At 39.9% G+C, this 21,936-nt stretch overlaps 1 protein-coding gene and 2 long non-coding RNA genes across 4 annotated transcripts; 1 reads left to right on the top strand and 2 right to left on the bottom strand.

Moving 5' to 3' along the window:
• Positions 1 to 701: 701 nt before the first annotated feature.
• On the bottom strand, positions 702 to 7,926 carry LOC140707400 (uncharacterized). The gene is made up of 4 exons (XR_013545692.1): positions 7,838 to 7,926; positions 7,238 to 7,371; positions 3,960 to 4,103; positions 702 to 1,730 (listed from the first exon to the last, which is right to left on the bottom strand). It is a non-coding gene; the product is annotated as an uncharacterized LOC140707400 (long non-coding RNA).
• Positions 7,927 to 8,852: 926 nt separating this feature from the next.
• Positions 8,853 to 21,720, top strand: GTSE1 (G2 and S-phase expressed 1). Of its 2 annotated transcripts, none has more exons than XM_020797012.3 (12): positions 8,853 to 8,985; positions 10,480 to 10,562; positions 13,367 to 13,424; positions 13,508 to 14,126; positions 15,233 to 15,403; positions 15,862 to 16,003; positions 17,841 to 18,182; positions 18,291 to 18,363; positions 19,323 to 19,577; positions 19,978 to 20,143; positions 20,474 to 20,623; positions 21,311 to 21,720. In XM_020797012.3, exons 2-12 carry the CDS (start codon positions 10,487 to 10,489, stop codon positions 21,392 to 21,394), a joined length of 2,136 nt encoding a protein of 711 aa, XP_020652671.3. In that variant the 5' UTR covers positions 8,853 to 8,985; positions 10,480 to 10,486; the 3' UTR covers positions 21,395 to 21,720. The 2 variants fall into 2 exon arrangements, with proteins under 2 accessions (XP_020652671.3, XP_020652672.3); XM_020797013.3 differs by lacking the exon at positions 8,853 to 8,985 and adding an exon at positions 9,015 to 9,237.
• On the bottom strand, positions 10,839 to 13,975 carry LOC144589529 (uncharacterized). Its single transcript, XR_013545693.1, has 3 exons — positions 13,863 to 13,975; positions 12,558 to 12,707; positions 10,839 to 11,120 (listed from the first exon to the last, which is right to left on the bottom strand). It is a non-coding gene; the product is annotated as an uncharacterized LOC144589529 (long non-coding RNA).
• Positions 21,721 to 21,936: the final 216 nt, after the last annotated feature.

Raw genomic sequence — 21,936 nt, forward strand, 5'->3', positions numbered from 1 at the left:
ATGCAATTTGTCCATGTTTCTCTTGCTGGCCTGGGTGCAAGGGTGCCACACAGTGATCCCTTTTATGTTGCAGGTATGGGCAGAAGATAAATCTGGACCTACTGGGAAATCTGGATCTGCTCTAAGGAATTGCTAGTTATATTGGCAAAGATTTCTAGCTCCCAACAGTTTAACAACGCCAGCAACAGAATGACTTGCCTCTGGTGACAGAAAAATATACTTCTTTGGACTGCAAATTTCAGAATCTCACAGTCGCTGGGTACTGTTGCAAAATAATAATAATAATAATAATAATAATAATAATAATAATAATAATAATAATAATAATAATAATAATAATAATAATAATAATAATAATAATAATAAAGCAAAATAAACAGAAAACCCCAAAGAAAACATTTTCCATCTCTGCTCCTCTCCCACTCTGAAATGAATAAATGTCTATGTGGAATGACTGTGAACTCCAGGCAATGCTAGCACTCACATTCTTGGCTTAGTATTCTTCAGTGCTCAGCATATGTTGCTGGGTCTTGTTTAGTTTTGGCACTAAGCTCTGACTGGGGGATCTTCAGATTCTAGTTACTGAGTAGATCCTGCAAGGCTGAAGTCTGTCCACTTTCCCTTTAGGTGGAACAGATCAAGAGGGGGTTCGCATTATGTACTGTGCAACCACTTGCACCATGCACCAGGGTCTCCTTGAAAAACTGAGGCACTGTGAAGCCATTAACAAGACACTTGCAATTTTCTGTAGTCAGCGAATTGTCTGCAGAAGAAAAGGGGTCATCTGACCAGTGACAGTCGTTCACCATTGCAACAGGCCTGTGCTATACTCACAAAGCCTGGTTATAGTCCCAACGTGCAGTAAAAGTGTTGCACAGTGACTCAGGTGGCAGCAACATCACTTCAAGTTTTCCTTTACCATTACGAAATCAAAATGACAGTATCATCATTAGTGCCAGATTCTGGTTTTGCACACTGATTTTAGTTGTTTTCAGTTCAAATTCTATGTACATCTAGCAAGGTTTACATTGTTCAGTGGGACTTAAACCCACATTATGGATCTACACGACATCAGCCTAAGTGGTTCACCGGGTATGTACAGTATTGAGATTCAACAGCATTATCATCCATAAAACATCCACTTTTTCAGACTAACTCTGTCCATAGTTTGGCGACCCTGAGAACCTGAAATTTAAAGCTACTATGAATGTTTCGCGAGAAGTCATGACTTGCCAAATATTGACAAAATCTTTTAATCATATGTACATTTATTATATGTATAATTAAATACTTTACATGTACTTTTAAAGTGGCGCATTATAACATTATTATCATTACACACAGCTGTACAAAAATAGTTTCTTTCTTTCCTTCTTTCTTTCCTTCTTTCTTTCATCCCATGCATTGCTCAAAACAAGAGCTGTGAATCCATCCATAACTGTAATCTCCATACCATTTCAAGAAGAGCCCCAGGGTATATCAGTTTTGAAGTTTTGGTCCTTTCTGTCTGCAGAGGACCTCCAGGAGTAGCTGATGTGAAGCATGCTCAGGAATCTTTCCTTGCCCACACTCCCCAAATTGCAATCAGGAGGATCACAACAATCAGCATATAGAGTGTCTGTACAGTTGTCCTCTCATTCCCACACCATGGTTGGCACCCGCATGAATTCTGAACGTTCTCTCCGATACTTGCAGGAGGCTTGGGTCTATGAGCACGAAGGCAGTGTATCCTACCAAAATGGAAAGAAAGGTTAGGACTGAGCATGGTCCCTTCCTGCTCCCCAAAGTTTAGGGCAGCCTTCTTAATCTGATATATTAGACATTCAGATGTTCTTGAACTATAGTTCCCAGAAGCCTTCACCACCAGCTGTGCTGACCAGGATTTCTGCGAGTTGCAGTCCAAGAACACCTGGGCTACCCAAGATTGGGAACTACTGCTCCATACCACCTCCAGTCTCTCATGGATGGGGATCATGGGGGCTAAATTCAATTTACCTGATATATTTGATGCAGTGTTTGGAAAAGTTGTTGTTGTTTTTGTTATTATTATTATTATTTGGACTACTTAAAAACTTCCCACCAGTGTGGCATGCTGGCTGGAGGATTCTGGGAATTGTAGACCAAAAACATTAAATCCCAACCAAGCTCTGATGAACAGACTGATAGCTGTGAAACCTCCACAATAGAATTTGTGAAACGTCTGCCACGTATTTGGGCCACGTTTAATATAGGAGTGTACATGTGCTGTGCAGCAGAAGCGCAGGAATTCACAGAGCAGAATAACTTAAAGTCCCCCAGATTAGTCCACCTCTTTTCCTATTAAGTGGCACTTACAGAGTAGTGGTTTGGCCCTAGATGAAGCAGTACAGAAAATCAATCAATCAATCTCTGTGTGTGTTTTAGTTGGCGAATACTATTTATTTGCAGATAGAAATTAGCTGTCCTCTTTCCTAAGCCCCTTCTAGTACACATAGAGCATACAATGTAAGTGACAAACTGACCAAACTAGAAATGCATCATCCAATCCTGAATGTGTCCCCTTAGAAGTAAAGCCCACTGGAATCAATGGGATTTTAAACAGAGGATTGCAACCTAAGACATGCTCTTTATTTATGGGAACAGGAAAAAAAGAATAATGGGAATAACCTACAACAACTATTTCCCCAGATTTAGTACATGTTCTGGTGGTCTTTAATATGTCTAATATTCTTTAGAGTCGGGCCACTGATTCAAGAGCACTTTTGTTTAATGAAATGGCAGTACAGTACTGGAGTTTTAGAATAGATGAATGTCTATTTACAATGGAGCTACATAATTTAAATGGGTATGAAATCCTTCTATGGCAATACTGTCCAACTGATTTCAAAAGGTTCTAATGATTAATTAAACTGGTTAATAGTAAACACCAGGGTGGAGTGGGGGAGTATGATTGTTGCGGGGATGTGGCGACACATAGCAAGACCCATTATGGACTGGAAAACTGCTCATAGTCTCCAATTCTGAACTCATGTCAGGGGGTTAACCTCGTTGAATTCAGTAAGGCTGTCTTCTGAGCAGATGGGCTTAGGGCTAGCCTACTGGTCTATGAAATCAAAGTAATCTGAATGGGAATCTATAGGATATTTTCACAAGTGGCTGTTAACTAACCGTAAGTATTTGTTGCACCAGTAATTTACCTCCTTATATTGACTAAAAAGAATGTTCAGTTTCAAAACACTCTTCTTCTACTTGAGTGTTGCATGATCAACATTTGCAACTACTGATAGATAAACTCAGGAATGATTGTTCATGTGTATATCCTAAAGATTGAACAATAGCATAAGAATGGGTGGTTTCTCTTACAAAAATAGCAGTGGAGGAAGGGGTAAACCCCCTTACTTTCCAGGCAGAGGGAGCTTAAAGAGCAATCTAAGGGGGAACACTTTGAAATGTCAGGGGGGCACCCACCTCCTCTGATCATTTATGCCTGGAACCATGGTTTCGATCCAAATCTGGCTATCCAAATCTGGTGGTTGCTAAGATTTGAATTAGGAGAGACAACCCTGCACCCTCTACTTATCTTGCACTATAGCACCCTTCATCCATCGATAGCATAGCAAGTGATCAGGAATTATGGGATCTGTAATCCATAATGTCTAGACCATCTTGATTCAGCTACCTAATTTAAAGGCATAGAAGATCTGAGGGTGATTTTCTGACATTTCCTTTATATTTGACATCTTATTTCTATTGTAGGTGAAGTGTTAGTTTATTGTTTCTGCTGCATAATATCCAAACACCTATTCTGAGTAGTCCCTGTATTCACCCATTGAATTCACTGGTTGGTCTCTTGATACTCCAGTGCTATAATTCTATGAGCAATATTGCACCATCTTGGAAAACATTTCTCCGTGAAGACCCAGGTACCGCACAACAAAGTGTTCTGCCTCCACTATCACCCTTACAACAGTGTCACTTACCTCCTAGAAGCATTCATTTCCTTTTGTGGGTTGCTTTTGCTCCTCTCTCTCAGAAGCCAACAACAGCTTGTTGATCAGCAGCCTCCAAGTTCTTGATCAGCGGCAATAATCTGGACTTTATGCAGGAAATGCTTCAGAAGACAGCTGTAAGTAAGGTACAAATCAAGTTGTGTCGTCTCCCTTTACTGGCTGCTTGGACCTTTATAAACAGCAGCCGCTGAAGATTCTGCCAAATGTGGAACAGTAAAAGTAGCCCTCCCCATTTGGAGTGTGTGTGTGTGTGTTTCTGTGTACCAAAGGGAGGAGTCCCTGGATTGGGAAAATGCTTCACTGAAGTATAACAAGCACCCATTCTAATTTTGTTTCAGTTCGGCTCTTTGGGAGAACCAAAGCATCTTTAGCTGATTGCCTTTGCAAGAGGTTGTTTGATTAGGGGAGGCATTGGGCCGAAAGAGCAGAGGATTTCCCAGAGTAGTTTCCAGGATGCATTGGGGGGGGGGCCTGCTTTGGGCAGAGGAGATTCATCAGCAGATGTTCTATATTGGATGTAGGACATTGCATGCACCCCCTTCTCCCAGAGTAAATGCACTTATAATTTTAAAGGAATGGTTGAGAAATTGCCCACAGTTGAATCCTCAGCTGCCACTATTCTGAAGTGGCTTGCTTATTAAGGTACTTCACAATATTGGCAAATTCAAACTGGACAGATGGTTGTTGTGGGTTTTTCGGGCTCTTTGGCCATGTTCTGAAGGTTGTTCTTCCTGATGTTTTGCCAGTCTCTGTGGCTGGCATCTTCAGAGGACTGGAGTAGGAACTCTGTCCATGCTCTGAACACGGCCAAAGAACCCGAAAATAACCCACAACAACCATCAGATCCCGGCTGTGAAAGCCTTTGAGAATACATCAAACTGGACAGTTTGCTTTGGACGCAGCAGCGATTTCTCTGTGAACTGTTGGGCTTGATTAGATAGAGAGCTCTAATCAAGCCTGACTGTTCCAAAGCAGCTCATACTGACTCCCTCCCTGCTGCTAATGTAGCTGCATGCTTAGTCAATATTTGCTATAAAGCATAAAACAGCAGTACAAAGCACACCACAGGTCAGTGTTTGAGACATGTCAATTGAGTTATACTCAAGGACACTCCATAATTATAAAAATAACCAAAATATTCAGTTGTGTTGCAAAAATGATGAAGTTATTCTTGCATATGTTACAACTGCAGTGTGCTGAAGTTACTGGGAAAAGGAAGCAGATAGTCCTGTTATTTGTAACTAGTTGCTTCCAAACTCTTGTAGGTCCTGGATAGTCAAGGGAATGGCCTGGTCAGAGCTGGAGAAGGGAGAATTAAAAACAAACAGGAATCAGGACAGATTGGTCAGAAACAGAACTAAGATATGGTTATGTTTGGAGCCTCTAATGAATACAGTTTTACTGCTGGAAGATAATGAGGCAAATTCTGCCTGGTGATCATTAAAAACTGAATAAACAGAATGAGTCCAGTACCAAAGATATTTGCCTCCATCTGTTTACATCAGGAAGAGGCACTTTGGGTAAGTCGAGGGGTGAATTTTCTGTATCCAGAAGGTTTTGGAGAATACACAGTCTGTCAAAAATGCAGAGAGAGTGCAAGCAAAATAGACCAAAAAAAGAACACTTTTTGTTTTTTAAAAAATACTGTAATACATTTTAGGGTGCCTAAATAGTACAAGGAGTCTCTGTGAGCTATTTAAAAGGCAAATGTTTGGAGACTTCCAAAGGTTGAAATTTGCTTCTTTCTTTGCTGGGAAAGGAAAGGGCAGAGGAAAGCTGGAGGCTATAAAGACAACTTTGGGGAGCTCTGTGCAAGGGACGTGGTGGCGCTGCAGGCTAAACTGCAGAAACCTGTGCTGCAGGGTCAGAAGACCAAGCAGTCGTAAGATCGAATCCATGTGACGGAGTGAGCGCCCGTCTCTTGTTCCAGCTCCCGCCAACCTAGCGGTTCGAAACCATGCAAATGCAAGTAGATAAATACGGATCACCTCAGTGGGAAGGTAACAGCGTTCCGTGTCTAAGTTGCACTGGCCATGTGACCACGGAAGATTGTCTTCGGACAAAACGCTGGCTCTATGGCTTGGAAACGGGGATGAGCACCGCCCCCTAGAGTCGAACATGACTGGACAAAAATTGTCAAGGGGAACCTTTACCTTTACATGCAATACAAAGCCACAGATTACATACCCCTGGTTTTCATTTCCAAATTAGCACCCAATTCTTGAATCTGGCATATGAGTAATAACCGTACAGACCCACACGTAGTCAGTGCGGCTCAGTATGGGTCTTTCCTTTAGTATGTTTGTTCTCTGTTGTTGGGGTTTTTTTCCCAGCTCAACATGACGCAGGAGCCAGCCAGCCTTACAACCACTCCAGCAGTCAGTGTAATTTTCCTGTGGCCTACATATTCTCCAAAGGCCTATTACATTTTTGGTATAAAGATGCAGCTATTCTGCCTGGCTGAAGAAATGGGAAGAGATGAAAACTGGCAAAGCTACATCAGAAGTGGCTTCCAGTGCAATATTTTGTATTGAACAAAGACATCAAGTCTCCCTTTCTGCTGCTGCAAGAATTTTTTTAAAAAATGTATGTAAGCAAAGGTATCGTTCCCCTCAAAAAATTCAAAAGCCGCAGTAATGCCTTTTGTCATAGACAGTTTGTGTTCAGTCATACAAATATGAAGTGGCAGGTCTGACACTTTCCAGAAAGCAGTGTAGCATATATAAGCAAAAAATAAGAATTTATCACCTACAACTATGGTAATACAGTAATATGAAGAAGACTGCTGGTGTTATTTGAAAAGCTTATGTATGTACATGCATGGAAAGGATATTTGGGATGCTGAGTGAAAATGCTGAACTGTTAACTCAAAGGATTAAAAATAGTGACACTTTAAACTCAAAATGTAACGGGCCATGGAAAAACTTTCATTAGAGCGATCCATCTTATGTTCTTCTTTCCTGACAGTCATGAGTGCAAAAGTAGTCATTATGGCTGCAATAAGAAGCTCCAAAAGATTACTTTAAACAGAGCCGAGATCGCAATAGGATAATCATGAAAGCATTTCTGAATGTATTATTCCTAATGGCAACATATGACATAGAACAAAATGTACTACAACTTTTCTGACTTTACTGCAAATGCTGTAACTTCCATTCTGGACTATCCGGAGCGCTGGCTGAAAAGCCTAGTGGTTTAAAACATGGGCTGAGTTTCTGGTCCAACTCTCTGCTGAGCAGTAAACTCACCGGATGGCTTTATGGAAACGTTTAGCCCAGTCTCATCAGCCTCTGACCATCAGTTATAGTGGGATGATGATATCAGGATGACAATATGGTAATGTTTACTCAGACACAGACACTGGCCCAAATCCTGTTGCTTACTGTGACGGAAAAGCATGGGAGACCATGTCACAATTGCCGTTGTCAATACTCTTCTCTATAGCTGCTCCACCACACTCATCCCGCTGATCCTGAAATGGGAGAACTCAGGGCAAGCAGATGCAGGGAGATGTTATGAGTCCTGACTGAGAACATCTGAATCCCCAACACCTTCTCCACTCCACTTGACTGGATGTGTTCTAATTTAGGGAGCTTAACATAAAGCAAAGATGCCCAAGCTTGGCACTGAAAGAGCTACTGTGCCATGCTTGTTAGTTAGACTGCCACCATTCCCATAGAAACATTAAAAACTCAGTAGTGTGGTTAAGGCTAGGACTGGATGTTAGTACCACAATCCCTCTCAGCCAAAAATTTAAGACTAGAGATGGGATATTCGTAATTGTTAACAAATACAAATACCCCTGCCCCAGGTGGCCCAGATCCCCAGGCCCACCTCCCAGAACTGACCCATCTGCTTATGGGTCACAGCACTGTGTGCAGAGCCGGCATTCTGCTCATCAGTCCAATCTCCAAAAAAGCTTGGCTGCTGCGTCTCCACCTCCAACAGGAGTTATATTGACTAAGAGTTTCTGAGGCCAAAATGAGACAGGATTTCAAAGCGTTTTGGAGGTCCCTAAACGAAAAATAGAAATAAAAGTGAAAATGATAAAACAACGCTCAATCTATGTTTATTTAGCAGTTACAGCACTCCCTTCCTCTAGAATTCCATGAAAAATTTGAGCTTCAAACTTTAGCAGAGGCTTTGCAGCATACAAAAAAAAAAGATAATCCATGCACATGCATTTGAAGAAGCTGGTCATATATATAAACTATTAAATAAAATATTAAGGGCTCTGAGTAAAAGGCAGATGCATGAAATCAAGAACGGATCCTGATAATTTAATATGGGTTTGTGTGTGTGTGTGTGTGTTGTGTGTGTGTGTGTGTGTGTGTAAGAGAGAGAGAGAGAGAGAGAGAGAGATTCTAGCCAAATCACAGATACTATCTCTGTTCACAGACTACAACACAGATATCATGGATCCTTCAACGCAGTGGTAGAAAATTCCTGCTACTAGTTCTTACAAGAGAGAAGGAAACAATTGATCCCCTAGATGTATTATATCCATTTTCTAACAAAACTGTATCATACGGAGTTTATGATTTAAAATACAGCCTTTCCCTTTGAAAATGGCCGTTTCTGTGTTTTAGTCGATTAAACCGGGCTTTAAAAAAACACATCTTGGTGCGGTTCCCTCCCAGATTCTCCCGAGGCCATAGAGATAGCAAACGCACAAGGCTTTCCGGAGTCCCTGCGAAGTGCTAGAACGGACTTATTTGGTAGGAAACGACAGCAGGTGAAGGTCGTCTCTTTGGTGCCCTCCCTCGGAGAATGAACGGAAAAAAAAAACACCAAGGAGACTACGAGTCCCACAATGCTTCCGGCTGAGCTGGGGGCGGAGTAGATTTCTCGCTGCTGACTTTTCCTTCCGTAATTGGTCCTCGCTGTGAGAGTCGTTTAAACTCACCAATGAGAAGGCCGCGGGGGACGGAACGGCCATTTCAAATATGAGAGCCGGGAGGGGGTAGGAAGCAGGTCGGTTTTATTCCTTGCTGAGGTGAGTGTAGGGGGCTGAATGGCAGCAAGGGGCTCTGTTTGGGGCAGTGAACGGCGTATCTGTCTCGGGGTGGTGGTGGTGGTAGACGTCTGTATCACCGACAAACGGGAAGACGGGCGAAGCGTATCTCTTGAGTGACAGCCGTCCATGAGGGATTCCCGCGTGGTCTGGCGATGAGGTTCGGGGTGATGTGGTTGCGCGGAAGAGAGTTATCTTTTGCAGGGACCTGCTGTAGTTCCTTCATACTAGAAGGTTAGCCGGGTTTTATAAAACATAAGGGATGGTACCCGTCTGGAAGTTATGCCCTCTGAACCAGCGTTTCACCCAGAAAAAGGTGTACTCTCTTATGTACACTCTGCATATGCTCAGAAGATGCCTTGATATACTGTATATATATACTGTATAGGCATATATAGAATGACATCGTGGCTTAGGCTCACAAACATAAACTGCCCCAAACAAATTGACTGAAAAGATAACTGGTCATAGGAAACTCCCCCCCCCCCCCAATAGCATTGCTTACTGTCTTGGCAGAGCTGGAAATAAATGTGAAAGAATGACTTAAAAATCACTTACACCTATTTAAATGGAAATCACAACAGGAAAAGCAGTCAAACTACCCATACCTACCTTCACAAGAGGTGGAGCACTGTTCTAGCATTTTGGTTTGGAGGGGGAACAGTCTGTGGCCTTTTGCCCTTCAAACAACTTGTTCAGGTATTTGAAGCTACTTGCAAAGACTGGAGGAGTTTATCTTTTTTTATATTCCCTGCTTTTTTAAAATGTGGAACTGTAGCTTGGCTGGCATTGAGCAGTGTGTCTGAGAGCCTTTGGTTTTAGTGGCTTCAGTCAAGCAGCATACTTTCTGTTTATTGCCCTGCGTGAAGCTGGAATATTCTGCTGAGGGTTGTCTGTTGCAAAGCAGGTTTACGCCTGTTTCTTCAGTCGGTAACTCCACTATGTAACTCCAGAATGTCTGTAAGTTCCAGCAGCATATTATAGTCTCTGTTCTGAGGTTATGCCTGAGCTTCCAGCTTTTAAAATGTGAGCCAGTTGATATATCTGCAGTTGCACCACAAAACTCCACGTAATAAAATTATAATATATCACTTATTTATTAGGGGTGAATCTACCAAACAGTAGAACGTATTTGCTTTGAATTTCCCTTGCTTTAAATTAATCTGTAGAATATGGATTGCATTTGCTGTAAGTGGCAGTGAGGAAGAATAGTGTAGCATGGCAGACAGAATTGATACCATATTGTAAGGACCATGTTGTGCACATGAAACTTAGAACAATGTCTTGGCTTTTGCAACACATACAGGGCATTTGGATCCCCCCCCCAATTTCTTTACAATTCTCCAACTTGGTGAGTGGATTATTGCATAGTGTGATGCAAGAATCATGCAAAAATATGACTGTTGCTGGCTCAAACATTTTATAAAGATATTGTGGTAATGTGTGATTGCTTGAGTTTTGTCTTTAATAATGTAGGTTTATCATGGAAGAAGGGAAAATAATTCTGCAATCAGAATGTAAAATGATGGAAGCTAATTCCAAGGAGCGTATAAATAATGGTAAGTGACAAAACATCAATCAGAGATGTGAAGTGGCCTTGTAATAACTATGTAGTGACTATTAAGGGAAATATTTGAAATCAGTTTCTGTCCATTTGCTGGTAGTAGCTGTGGCACAAGAGATGAGTAACTAGTGGCTCTTTGTTTTTGGAATTTAAAAAAAGTATATTCCTGTGCCCAGAGCTTCCATCTGTTCTGCATAATCCAACAAATAACTGTCAGGATTTGGCGACAGGAAAATGCACAGAGTTAATTGAAGACACTTACATGTTCTTCTTCTTTAGCAAGACGGGTGTATTTACAATATTTACAAGTATATACAGGCTGGCATCACTTCAGCATGGCAGGAAATCATTAAACAAACCGGCATAGAGGATAGCAGCAAATGGTGGAGAGAAAAGAGAAAGCTATGAATACACTGTTCACTTATATACATATACAAGGCTTTTTCAGTCCAATCAGAAGACACATTACATCATTTTCTGCACCTGGGTGTCTTCTCATCTTCAGACATTGCATCATCTCCTCAGCAGTCACAGTGACTCAGCATACACACATCTGTTCACAATGGCAGCTCATTAATAACACATTTATCCAGGTTTATGCCTATAAAAATTACAATATCCTGACAGTAACAGTGACGTAAATGGGCGCTGCAGGTGATTAACTTTACCCGTAACAAATTTTCCCTGTTGTCTTCATTCTTAATGTTCCCACTGCTATTAATAACCCACCACTTAATATGCTACCTTTGCATATTTGTTGTGCTATGCTTATAGAATATGGATGCATATTCAAAAAAAAATTGGGAATGCTTAGAAAAAGAAAGATTCACTGATGCTTAACAGCAATGCTTTTCCTGGAAAATAAAATAAATTGTGGAGGGAAGTGTGTTTTCAGGTATAATGCTTAGTCAGAGATTTCTAATGACATCTGGCATAAGAGTTTTTGAAAGTGACCCTGAGGTAGTATTTCTCAAATGTAACAACTAGTATCTTCTTGCAGGGCTTCATTGGTGCAACAGGAATAGTGGCAGCAGCAAATTGATTTCAGGTTCTGGGTGACTTTGTATCAGTATCCACAAGTTCAACATATCCCCAAATGAAAAAAGACAGGCTTTGATTGCCAGCAATCTGCTACTGCTAGTGATGTTCCCATAGTGTCTGCAGACCTCTGCAGAAGGATAGTGGCCAATGGCTTCTTTTGCCTGCATTATTTGTAGCAAGAGTAGATAGCTGCAAAAAGTAACAGTATGACTTCAAAATAGGAGCCTGCTACTTTTATCAGTGCTTTCTGTTGAACTGCCCTGTTGTGATGCACTAAATCCATGTAACTCAGTTTTACCTGGTATTGTAGTTATATTTAAAAATGGATCATGGACTAAAAAGGCCAACAATATTTAATAATTGACTTGTTGCTTCATGCAATGAGAATAACTGGTCCTTTCCCCATTGATTGATAGATTGAATTTATATGCTACTCTGTAGTGTTACACACACTCTGGGCAGTTTACAGCAAAGCATACAAAGAAGGAACAATAAATACAAAGCAATATACAAATACATATCGATAAACAATAAATTCAATCAATAAAACCACTGAACTAGCAAACCTATCTTTAGATATATAAACGATTTTGTACATCACAGGTAAGATCACTAATAAAAGGTAGTGCGGCGCTTGGAACAGTTTATTTTAAGGGACCAACAACTTCTAGAAGCATCAGCCAGTGCGTGGCTGTCACTTTGGTAACAGATTACCATATGGCTGGAATAATGTCCAAATGATGTAGGTCCTGTCCATATAGTTGCACTATTTAAATATTAATGTACAGTGGTGCAGGTGTCATACACAGAAAAGCAGCTTCCCTTCTCCAGCCTGTCTGTATGGACCTGTACCTATTGTGAGTAATTAGGCCTCTTCCAAGGCCCCTGAAAGTGACCTCTGCAATAGTATCTGCAGCCATTTCAGTAGGTTTCTCGCTCTTACCCTTACCTGGCTCTGGCAGTGACAGGTTGATTCCTCCCAGTTCTCCTTTCCAGGCTGCTGGCTTGCAGGATGGCTCATTCAGTAGCTCAGTTGGACATCTTAACTGAGCTCACTATAAAACTTCCTGCAATTATTGTATCCTCTTCCAAAGGCTGCCTGGGAGAGAAAATGTAGTTATCATGCCCATATGAAACTACTAATTAAGTGGCCAGTTTGGATAGTGTCAATCACCTGTTTTGTGGGTGAAAACGAATGTGGATCCCAAGTGTGTGTGTATGCCTATGGCTGCACACCATCCACAGTTTCTGATGTTCAGTGTGTGAATCTAGACACACAGGTATGTGCCTAGAATCCTTTGCCTGTAAGCACCTCATCCTTTCTGCATCGGGACATATGTTTTAGCTCAGTGGCTCTCAACATTTCATATCATTCAGCCCATCTATTGCTGCATCGGAGAACCTTCATTGATAGGGGGAAAAACGCTAGGTTTTTTTCCCCTGAGAAAAACATGCTAAGTTTTACAGGATTCTTATTTATAGTAAATTAGTTGGAGGGAGGATGGACAATTAAGAGAAACACTTGAGTGTCCAAAGTTACTACAAGCATGCCAAAATGTGTATTTTAGAGCCACTGTTCTAAGGGTATATCAAAACTGATTCTATGTTCAGTTTTTATGCAGTAAAATAGTGCAACAGAATATTATCAAACACTGACATTTCTGTTTGGCAAAAGGGACTACAGTACTGTATATTAGCTACAGAAAAATTGTCAGTCCTGTGATCATACCAAGAAATAATATGCCAATGTATTTTCAGATGTTCCCCTCCTAACTGATGAAAAATTTGACTTTGACCTTTCACTGTCTCCTACAAGGTATGTCAAGTATCTGCAAAGCAAAATGTATAATTAAAAAACAAAATATTTGTATATGTCTAACAGAACTGTTTGTATTCCAGTGAAAATGAGGATGAAGTTTTTGTGGGACCAATAGGTCATAAAGAAAAATGTGTGGCTGTGTTTGTTGAGTCCCAGGAACGGATTGAAGATAAAAATTCCCCACACTCTGTGGATGAGCTAACATGGAGTCCACTTGCTGGAGAAAAATTTATAGAAATTTTTAAAGAAGCTCACCTGGTCGCTCTTCAGCTACAAAGTGGGAGCAAAGCAAAAAGAAATAAAACTGGGAATCTGGAAGAACAGAAGACAGAGGCTGTAGAAAAATTTGTGCAAGAATCAAAGTCAAAACTGAAAATCCTTGAGAAAGGTATAGTCGTGGATAAAACCCCAAAGGCAATTAAGAGAGAGACTTACTGTGTGTCGGAAATCCCTGTTGGTCAGCTGCCATCTTTGCTGCAGAAACATTCAAGGCATCCTGTCAAAATAATGGACAGCTGTCAGTCTCCACAAGTGCTGCAAAATACTTCCAGTCCTGGTAAACTGGGTAAATTATCTGAAGTGTCTGCTGTGCGTTTAGCTCAGGGAAAGAGTGACAAAAGCAATAAAAGGACAAGCACATTTCAGAGTGTAAAAGGTTCATCTGGATTTGGAAATAACAGTAACTTAGCAGTGGGACAGGTAAATATTTTTTTTTCCTTCTAGACAGCTCAGAGCTTAGAGAGTACGTGCAATATAACTTGTCACATAAGAAGATTAACTTTGTGTGCTGCTTCTAGTTGAAATACAGTGCTTAAGTTTTCCTTCCCCCCCCCTTTGGTTTTTTAAAGAAAACAAATGGTTGCATATTTAAAATGTTTGGTCTGAGTTCAGAGTGCTAAATTCTGAGAACAATCCCAGTTCTTACAGCTGATGAACTTATGAATTAATTTCATGGTACTCTCATTAATTGTAGTGATGGTTCAAAATGTTCTGTATGAAACAGGTGCCACTGGAAAATATCACTTGAAGCGTGTGCATTATTTTGTCACACATTTAAACACATACTGGTGCTATTGTAAGAATGTCCCCAGTTAATGGTATCTGAGCTAGAATCCTTGGCCAAAATCTTCCTGAGGGAACTACACCTACAATGGTCTGTTGTGTAATTGATTTGACACTGACTGAACTTGCTCCAGGAGGTCTCTTGTTCCTCCTAGCGCAACCGAAAGCCAGCTCTGTTTGTTCGAACAAGCTGATTTCACATTTATAGCAGAAAGCTGCAGATTGTGTTAACACTGAGCCTGAGCTCAAGGCAATTCGATTCCTTGTACACAGGATGAAATCCAATCAAAATAGGCTAAGGATGCTCATAAAGCAACCCAGATGGAAGTGCAAAAGTTTGCCTGTGCTTTTATAACGAGTCTTCTGATCTACTGAATTGTTGTCAGCTCCAAAAGGCTGATATAGTCACACAGACACAATCATTCATATGTGAATGTCATCACTTGATTTTTCATGCTGAAAAAATTAGCTTTATAACAGTGCTGTTCAAGTCTCTTTATACATTCAAACTGTGGTTCCTTGTGTGATGTGAATAGCTGTGAATGGGAGAGCATGAATGGTTCCTATAACACTGATTGGGTTTATTTTATTTTATTAATTTCCAGCAGCTGACTATCCAGTTGTCTTTAAACTGTTGTTTACCACTTTATAATTATATTTATTCAAAGAATGTTTCCACTCAATGGACAAAGAGCCTGAATTTTTTAATATATATCTAATTGTTTTAAATCTGAATCTTGCAGCTGAAACAAGGGAGACTATCTAGCTCTTCCAGTAGAAATAATTTGAACAGTCTGGGGTCATCTGAAGACTTGCTCTCGGACAAATCAAGTGTTACATCAGATGGTGGTGATACATCATTCTGCAGCAGTTCATCTGTGCAAGAAAAGCGAACTCTTCCTACTCCCAGCAAGGTGAATGTTCTCGAGTGTAACTGTTTTTAAAAATATTGATATCTAGTTGCCTTCAGATGCTAGTGTTTTCTTATGATATCAGATTAGTGACCACGAGCCATGCAGCTTTTGGAAATATTTCTTTTTCTTCCATTTGATAAACTAGATTGTGCTAATTAGACAGAAGCCTGTTACTGGAGTAATGTAAGAGTAACAGGCTTCTGTCTAGTTTGACTTGATTTGGTCTCTTCATTGCTGAATGGAGGAGGCTCCAATTCATTGGTCCCCAGATGTTTGACACAATGTCCTTTGGCTTTTTGAGAAATTCTGTTGCCTCCTTCGCCTCTTTTTGAAAAGTTAGATAGGCTTTTGGCTTTGCTGCTGTATTGTTAAATATTTGCTGGTAAAAATAAGGCAGTGATGTAAGACAACAGTTAGAGGTTTCTAGTATGTCTAAATTTTTGCTGCTGTTTTTGTAGATAGGCATAAAGACGAGACAGCTAAAACCTCCTAGTAATGTTCATATGCGAAAGAACACATCGTCTTCGTCATCGTCCTCTGTTTCCAGCATGAACTCAAGTTTTAATTCAAGTCTATCCATTTCTCCAAAAAGAGGAAAAGGTAACAAGCATATGAGTTTTGGGAACTGTAATTTAGTTCATTACAATTATTTGTGATGAACAGAGTATTATGTGAAAGGAAACAGAAAGCTGATACAGAAAGGAGACAGGAATTCTGAAAAAAAAGCTACAGTGGGACCCCTGTATCCATGGAATCGGTCTCCACAGTTTCACTTACATGCAGCAAACAAGAGTGCCCCCTTGTGGCCTTTGTCTCACCTCCTTGTATCTTGAATATATGGTTCCCTCTTATCCATGGTTTCAGGCATCCACAGAAGATTGCAGAACTGACCCCCCCAGTGGATATGGGGGATCATACTGTACTATTAAAGAGCAATGACAGTATTAAAGATTTTAAAAGTTCATGTTTGAGAGTAGTTGATACAAGACTTGAAGTGTAACTGGACATCTTAGTATTTTTAGATCTTTAAACATGGTGACTTATTCTAGGAGTGATTTGCTGCTTTAGGCATTTTGTACCTGAGAACATTACTGTAGTTCTGGCTACACATAAAAAATCCAACACACAAGAACATAAAATGTACATTCCCAACTACTGGCTGGCATGACAGTGGCCAAAGTGCATCCCTTGTGTGAATTCCCCATATGCACAAGTGACTTAGCAAAATAATTGCTCATGAATTGGTATGTTGTCATTCCTTTTCATACTTAGTTATTATTTACATAAAGGTGATTTGTTTGAGTCCTTGGTCTTTTTGATACTGCAGTCGTTTGTGCACCTTTGGGTTTTGAAAACTTGTACAAAAATAGCTCATCTCACTGCACTTAGCAGCTATCACAGTTTGCAGGGATTAACTGATACATGGCTATTTCATGATGGAACAGTTGTAGACAAGGAGGGTTTTTCCCTGTCAAGGATTGCATTCCCTCTGGGGCAAATCTGTGGAGTTCAACATCACAATCTGGGGCATAATCAAGGAGCTCAACATCCCAGCCGGGAGCTTCTTCCTTCTGCTTTTTCCTCATCCATCAGATTTTTGCTTTCTGCTTCTGAAATTTAAGCAGTGAATCACTAGAAATTACACCAAGGGTTCTAAGGGGCCAACCCTGTTGTAGATGGTTCCCTTTAAACAGTGCCACCTCTTCTCCCTGTTTTGACCTGTACCCACCTGAAGCCTTCCAAAACACCTATAATATGGGTGGGTTGTGAGTTTTATTTGCCATTGCCCCTGGGGTCTTTTCATTCTCTTTTTTAATTGGTTGTATGTGCTGGTGGGTGGGTTATCATTTTTCTTTATTTGCTGTTAGCCACCGAGAGTGCTCTGTCACTAGATGTGCAAGATAAAAATGCAATGCATGAGTGAATGATGTTGCTTTTCCTTCTCCCTTCAAACCTTTCTCAAATCTCAAGCCTTTGGCTTAATCCTTATCATGAGCTGAGTCCAAGGTCTCACCACATGTAGCATCATCTCTGTGTTCCTTCTGTTGCTTTTGTACATCTTACCTTTTCTTTTCACTCTTTCGTGTAGTGTTGACATTTTAAGTAAATGGTTCTTGTAACATACACTTTTGTTTGCCACATCACATGATAAAGTATCAGTGCATGGATATATAATTTTATTTAGCACCTCAGTTACGAAGCTCTTTCCCAAGAGAGGTCAGTCTGGCTCCATCCCTGCTATGTTTTGGGTGGATAGCCCAAACTCCTACATTCTAAAAGGCCCTTGGCCTTACAAACTGGTTTTAAAATTATCGTTTCAACTTGTTTTTACTCTGAATATTTTGTTTTTTTATTGGACCTCATTATGGGAACCTGGTTGGCAGAAATGTGATTGCAATTTTTTGAAATGAATAATAAAATCTCATTTACTGTCCAGTTCCAACCACTGTTGCATCAAAAGCTTCTGCAAACTCCTCACGACTCTCTTCTTCTGCAAGCAAGATTTCTGCCATTAGATCTATGAAAGGATCTTTGGTGCAAATGTCCCATGCCAATTCTTCTGGCAAGCCACAAGAAACTACAAGTGCTACAGAAGGAAATCCTGTCTCTGGACCCAAATATAAAGCTGTGGTAATGTGTGAGGCTTCCAGCACCGGAACCCGGAAAGAGGGTTCAAATCCTAGTCAGAAACTCATACAGAAAAGTTCATTGGCAAATATAAGAGCATATTCAAGCCCTAAACTCAAAACTAAAGCAGTGCCTCCAGTGTCAAAAGAAGGTGAGAATTCTGATCTTACTAGTAGTCTAGTGTCTGGAGGCATGCACTTTTCCTTTTTTCCTGGGTTTTAACACCGTTTTAACACTGGAACTTTTCATTTCTTCTTAGATATATCTTCAGAAAATGTAGCTGCCAGAGTATTGCAACCATTCAGAACATTTTCCTGTGGCAATGTTGGAAGGTAGTATTCTGTGTTATTTATAGGTGACTCCCTCACTGCCCATCATGCCTTGAATTGTTTTGGCGGCATAGGAAGTATATCTATTGTGGTGATTTTGGAAGTGTATTTGAAGGACCTGAAAACCTTTCACTTAAGATCCTTCATATCTTTACAAACTAGATTAAGAAAATCCACCAGCAAAGCCATCCTGTGAAAACAAGTGTCTGTGATATCAGCAGTTTTAAAGGAACTCTGAAGCCGTCTAGAGTGGTCGTAATTGACCAGATAGGCGGGATATAAATAAAATAAATAAATAATAACTCTCCTGTCACCTTTTGCATCTTTAAAATTGTTGAACGGTTATGTGACAAAAAATAGCTAGCAGAGCTTGGAAGAGTTAGTGCTTTGGAGTACACCTCTCAAAACCACCCAAGACTGTTGGAGTGGAACTCAGGGGATTTGGATTCATATACTCCCTTGACCTTTGAAAGTCAACAAGTAGGGAGGTGGCAATGCTAACCACTCTTCTAGCAACATATACTGTTAAAACCTTACTTCTGACAACCCAGTTGTCAGAAGTAAGAAGCAACTTGCAGGTGCATAGCAACAACGCCTCAATTGGCCTACTATGAAGAATCAATTGGTATTAATTACTTCTTTATTGTGCTTAAAAAACATACTGTTTTTTTGTTTTGCTGCCACTGATCTCTTTGTAATTTGAAATCTCCTATCTTCTCTCCCTGATACTAAAAAGAGTTTCAGTCAATTGTAGCTGGGATAAAATCTGAACACCTTTTGTGCTACACCAGAATGCAAACTGCCCAGTACATTGTTTTAATTTAAAGATTTTCAGCAGCAGACCCTATGCTGGGCTACACCTTGACAGTTTCATAGATAAATATTTGGAATATCTTAAAATGGGAAGTAATGTTTCATGTGTAGTTTTTAGTTTTTAACTAACATGTGATATATCCTTGTAGCAACGCTGTAGTTACCCCACCTGTCAAAAGGTCAGAAGATGGCCCAGCATTAAATTCCTGTTCTGCTGTCAAGTCTGCTGTACGGAATTCTTCCAGTAATATAAGGCATTCTGCATTGCCTACACCTGTTGGTCGACGTGTATCTGGAATTCCAACATTTACCCCGAAAACTGTTCCCAGATTAATGTCTTCTCCAAATCCTGTGCCCCTTCGTCAAATCTCAAGTGTGTCTTCCAAAAAGACTCTTACACACAGGTAAACCTAGATTTATTAAATGTTCAGCAATAATTTCCCTTGTTCTTTAGCATTAATGTGCTCTTCAACAACGTATTTCAAGTCCTTAGCTGGGCAGACGTTTGGATGGTCTTTTGTTTGTAATTACTTTTACGTAAAATTATAACTTGTTAGAGATGATATAACTCAATTCCTTTAACTTGCATTTTGTAGTTTAAAACATTGACTGAGATCCTGTTGTTTTGTATAATAAAGCACAACTAGAGTAGGCTAACTTGATCAGTGCGGATTTGGTGAGCCAGCTTCACAAATTTCCTTATTCGATGGGCCTATTCTAATTGCGACTTACTATGCTGAACAACAGAATTTAAGCCAATGTCTTAAAAATCCAATATAAAGAGTTTGTTTCTGTTCTTATTAGTTCTAAATGGGCAAAGGAGAGCAAGACAAGAGTGACCTCAAGCTCATCTTCAATGGAAGATTTATCGCCACCACAAGTTGCACCTATTGCGCTTTGTTTTTCACCAGAGAATTCTTCTGTAGAAATGGAAGAAAAATTGACTGAAAAAGAGAGGCCAGCTAAAGAGGTAAGCTGCAGCTTATCCAAGCTTTATCCAAAGCAGGAAGCATCTTCTCCTAAACATTTCTGCTGCAAGGACTGATTGTTTTCAAATGGAACTAAAAGATGCTAGCGCCCTCTGGTGCCCCTATCTTCTAAGGAACATGTCAAGGTTCAATGCAGCAGAGCTTCTGGTGCTTATATTTAAAGTATGTGCCTGGCAGGAGTTATATCTCTTGCAAAAAAATTAAATTTAACTGGCTGCTACATAAATAGTTATTAGTGTTGCCCTCCAAATTGTCCTGTACTCCAACATTATTTTATAACATGCAAGCTCTAACATACTTTTTTCTCCTAGAGCCTACTAATAGACATTGGATTGGATAACACCCCAGTTTCAATAGATAAAACACCTATTGTCATCCAGGAATGTGAAAACAAACCTCTAATTGATCTTTTTAACACTCCTGAAATTATTAAGGCTCCTTCACTGAAGCCTTCAGTACAGGTAAGGTATACTGTTCATATGCAGTCATGTTAGCTTTCATGCTGTTCTGTTGGTTTCAGAATGTTATTTTATGTGTATGGTTTATATTATAGATAGTATATACAAATATTCAAAGTGCAATGAAGTATCCAATAGGAGTATCCTTACTATGCTTGCAAAGACAAAACACTTTGGAATTTGGTTTCTGATGCTGACACCAGTATTCAGTGGCTATTGATTTGGTGTCAATCTCTTCCTGCAGCAAAGTATTTCATAATTTTGGTGAAGTAACCAAGAAGGCCCTTTCTCTTGTCTTGATCAATTGTGCTACCAGAAGAGCCCCGCTGTGAAATCTTAATATGTCAGCAGGGTGGTACAGAAGGAGGCAATCCCTAAGTTATCCTGGACCATTTTAAGGTTGTCACCAATACACAAAATTACATCTGAAAACAAATCAGTAACCAGTGCAGCTCTTGCATTACAAGTGTGGTATATGATCCTATACGTGCCAACCACTATTCTTACTGCTGCATTGCGGATCAACTGTAATTTCTGAAAACTGTTCAAAATTAGCCCCATATAGAGTACACTGTAGTAAACCAGTCCAGATTAAGGCATGTGTCACCATGACCAGGAGCAACTAGAACTGCTTATATGCCAATGATGCAAAGTTATCAATGCTTTAATATTTTTAATTTCAACTTTCAGCTAATAGATTTGAGTTCTCCGCTTATTCAGCTTGGCCCTGAAGAAAATAAAGAAAACTTAGATTCTCCTCTTCTGAAGTTTTGATGCATTCACCCATTTTTCAGACTGGAAGCACTTCTGTGTGTTTTAAGGAGTTGGCATGTTTCAATAGACAGTGCATGTAATAGACTGGAACAATAAACTTTAATGTGTTTGAAATTTTAAACTGTGAATGCTTGATAAAAATGACATGCTGCTAGGAAGAAATGGGAAAGCAGTTCAAATATTGACTTTTCAGTATCTTCAATTTGTTTACTGTAGCAAATGCTGTATGTTAAAATATATATTGCTAAACATAAATTGTAAAATTGTGCAAAATATTCTAGGAATGTGTCAAAATCTATAATAAAGTATTGCATTTTATACATCAATTACATGTTTTCATAAAAGTATGCAATTTCAACTCTGGTGAAAAAGGATTCATAATTCCAATTGCTTAGGTTATTTTAAAACATGAACACTATACTGTTACATTTTGGAGTCCAGTTTGCATACAGATACACAATGAAAGTACATGCTTGCAGCTTGCTGAATTACTTGAGGCTTATAAGTAAAGACTATCTGAAGTAGAACTGGTTTGTCATTTT

This window comes from Pogona vitticeps, chromosome 5 (genome assembly GCF_051106095.1).
Source record: "Pogona vitticeps strain Pit_001003342236 chromosome 5, PviZW2.1, whole genome shotgun sequence".
NCBI classification, from domain to species: Eukaryota; Metazoa; Chordata; class Lepidosauria; order Squamata; family Agamidae; genus Pogona; species Pogona vitticeps.

Coding starts and splice junctions, on each gene's coding strand:
- GTSE1 (XM_020797012.3), top strand. CDS start 10,487: ATGGAAGAAGGGAAAATAATTCTGCAATCAGAATGTAAAATGATGGAA. Junction 18,183..18,290: donor GCCTCCAGTGTCAAAAGAAG/GTGAGAATTCTG, acceptor ATTTCTTCTTAG/ATATATCTTCAGAAAATGTA. Junction 20,624..21,310: donor CACTGAAGCCTTCAGTACAG/GTAAGGTATACT, acceptor TTCAACTTTCAG/CTAATAGATTTGAGTTCTCC.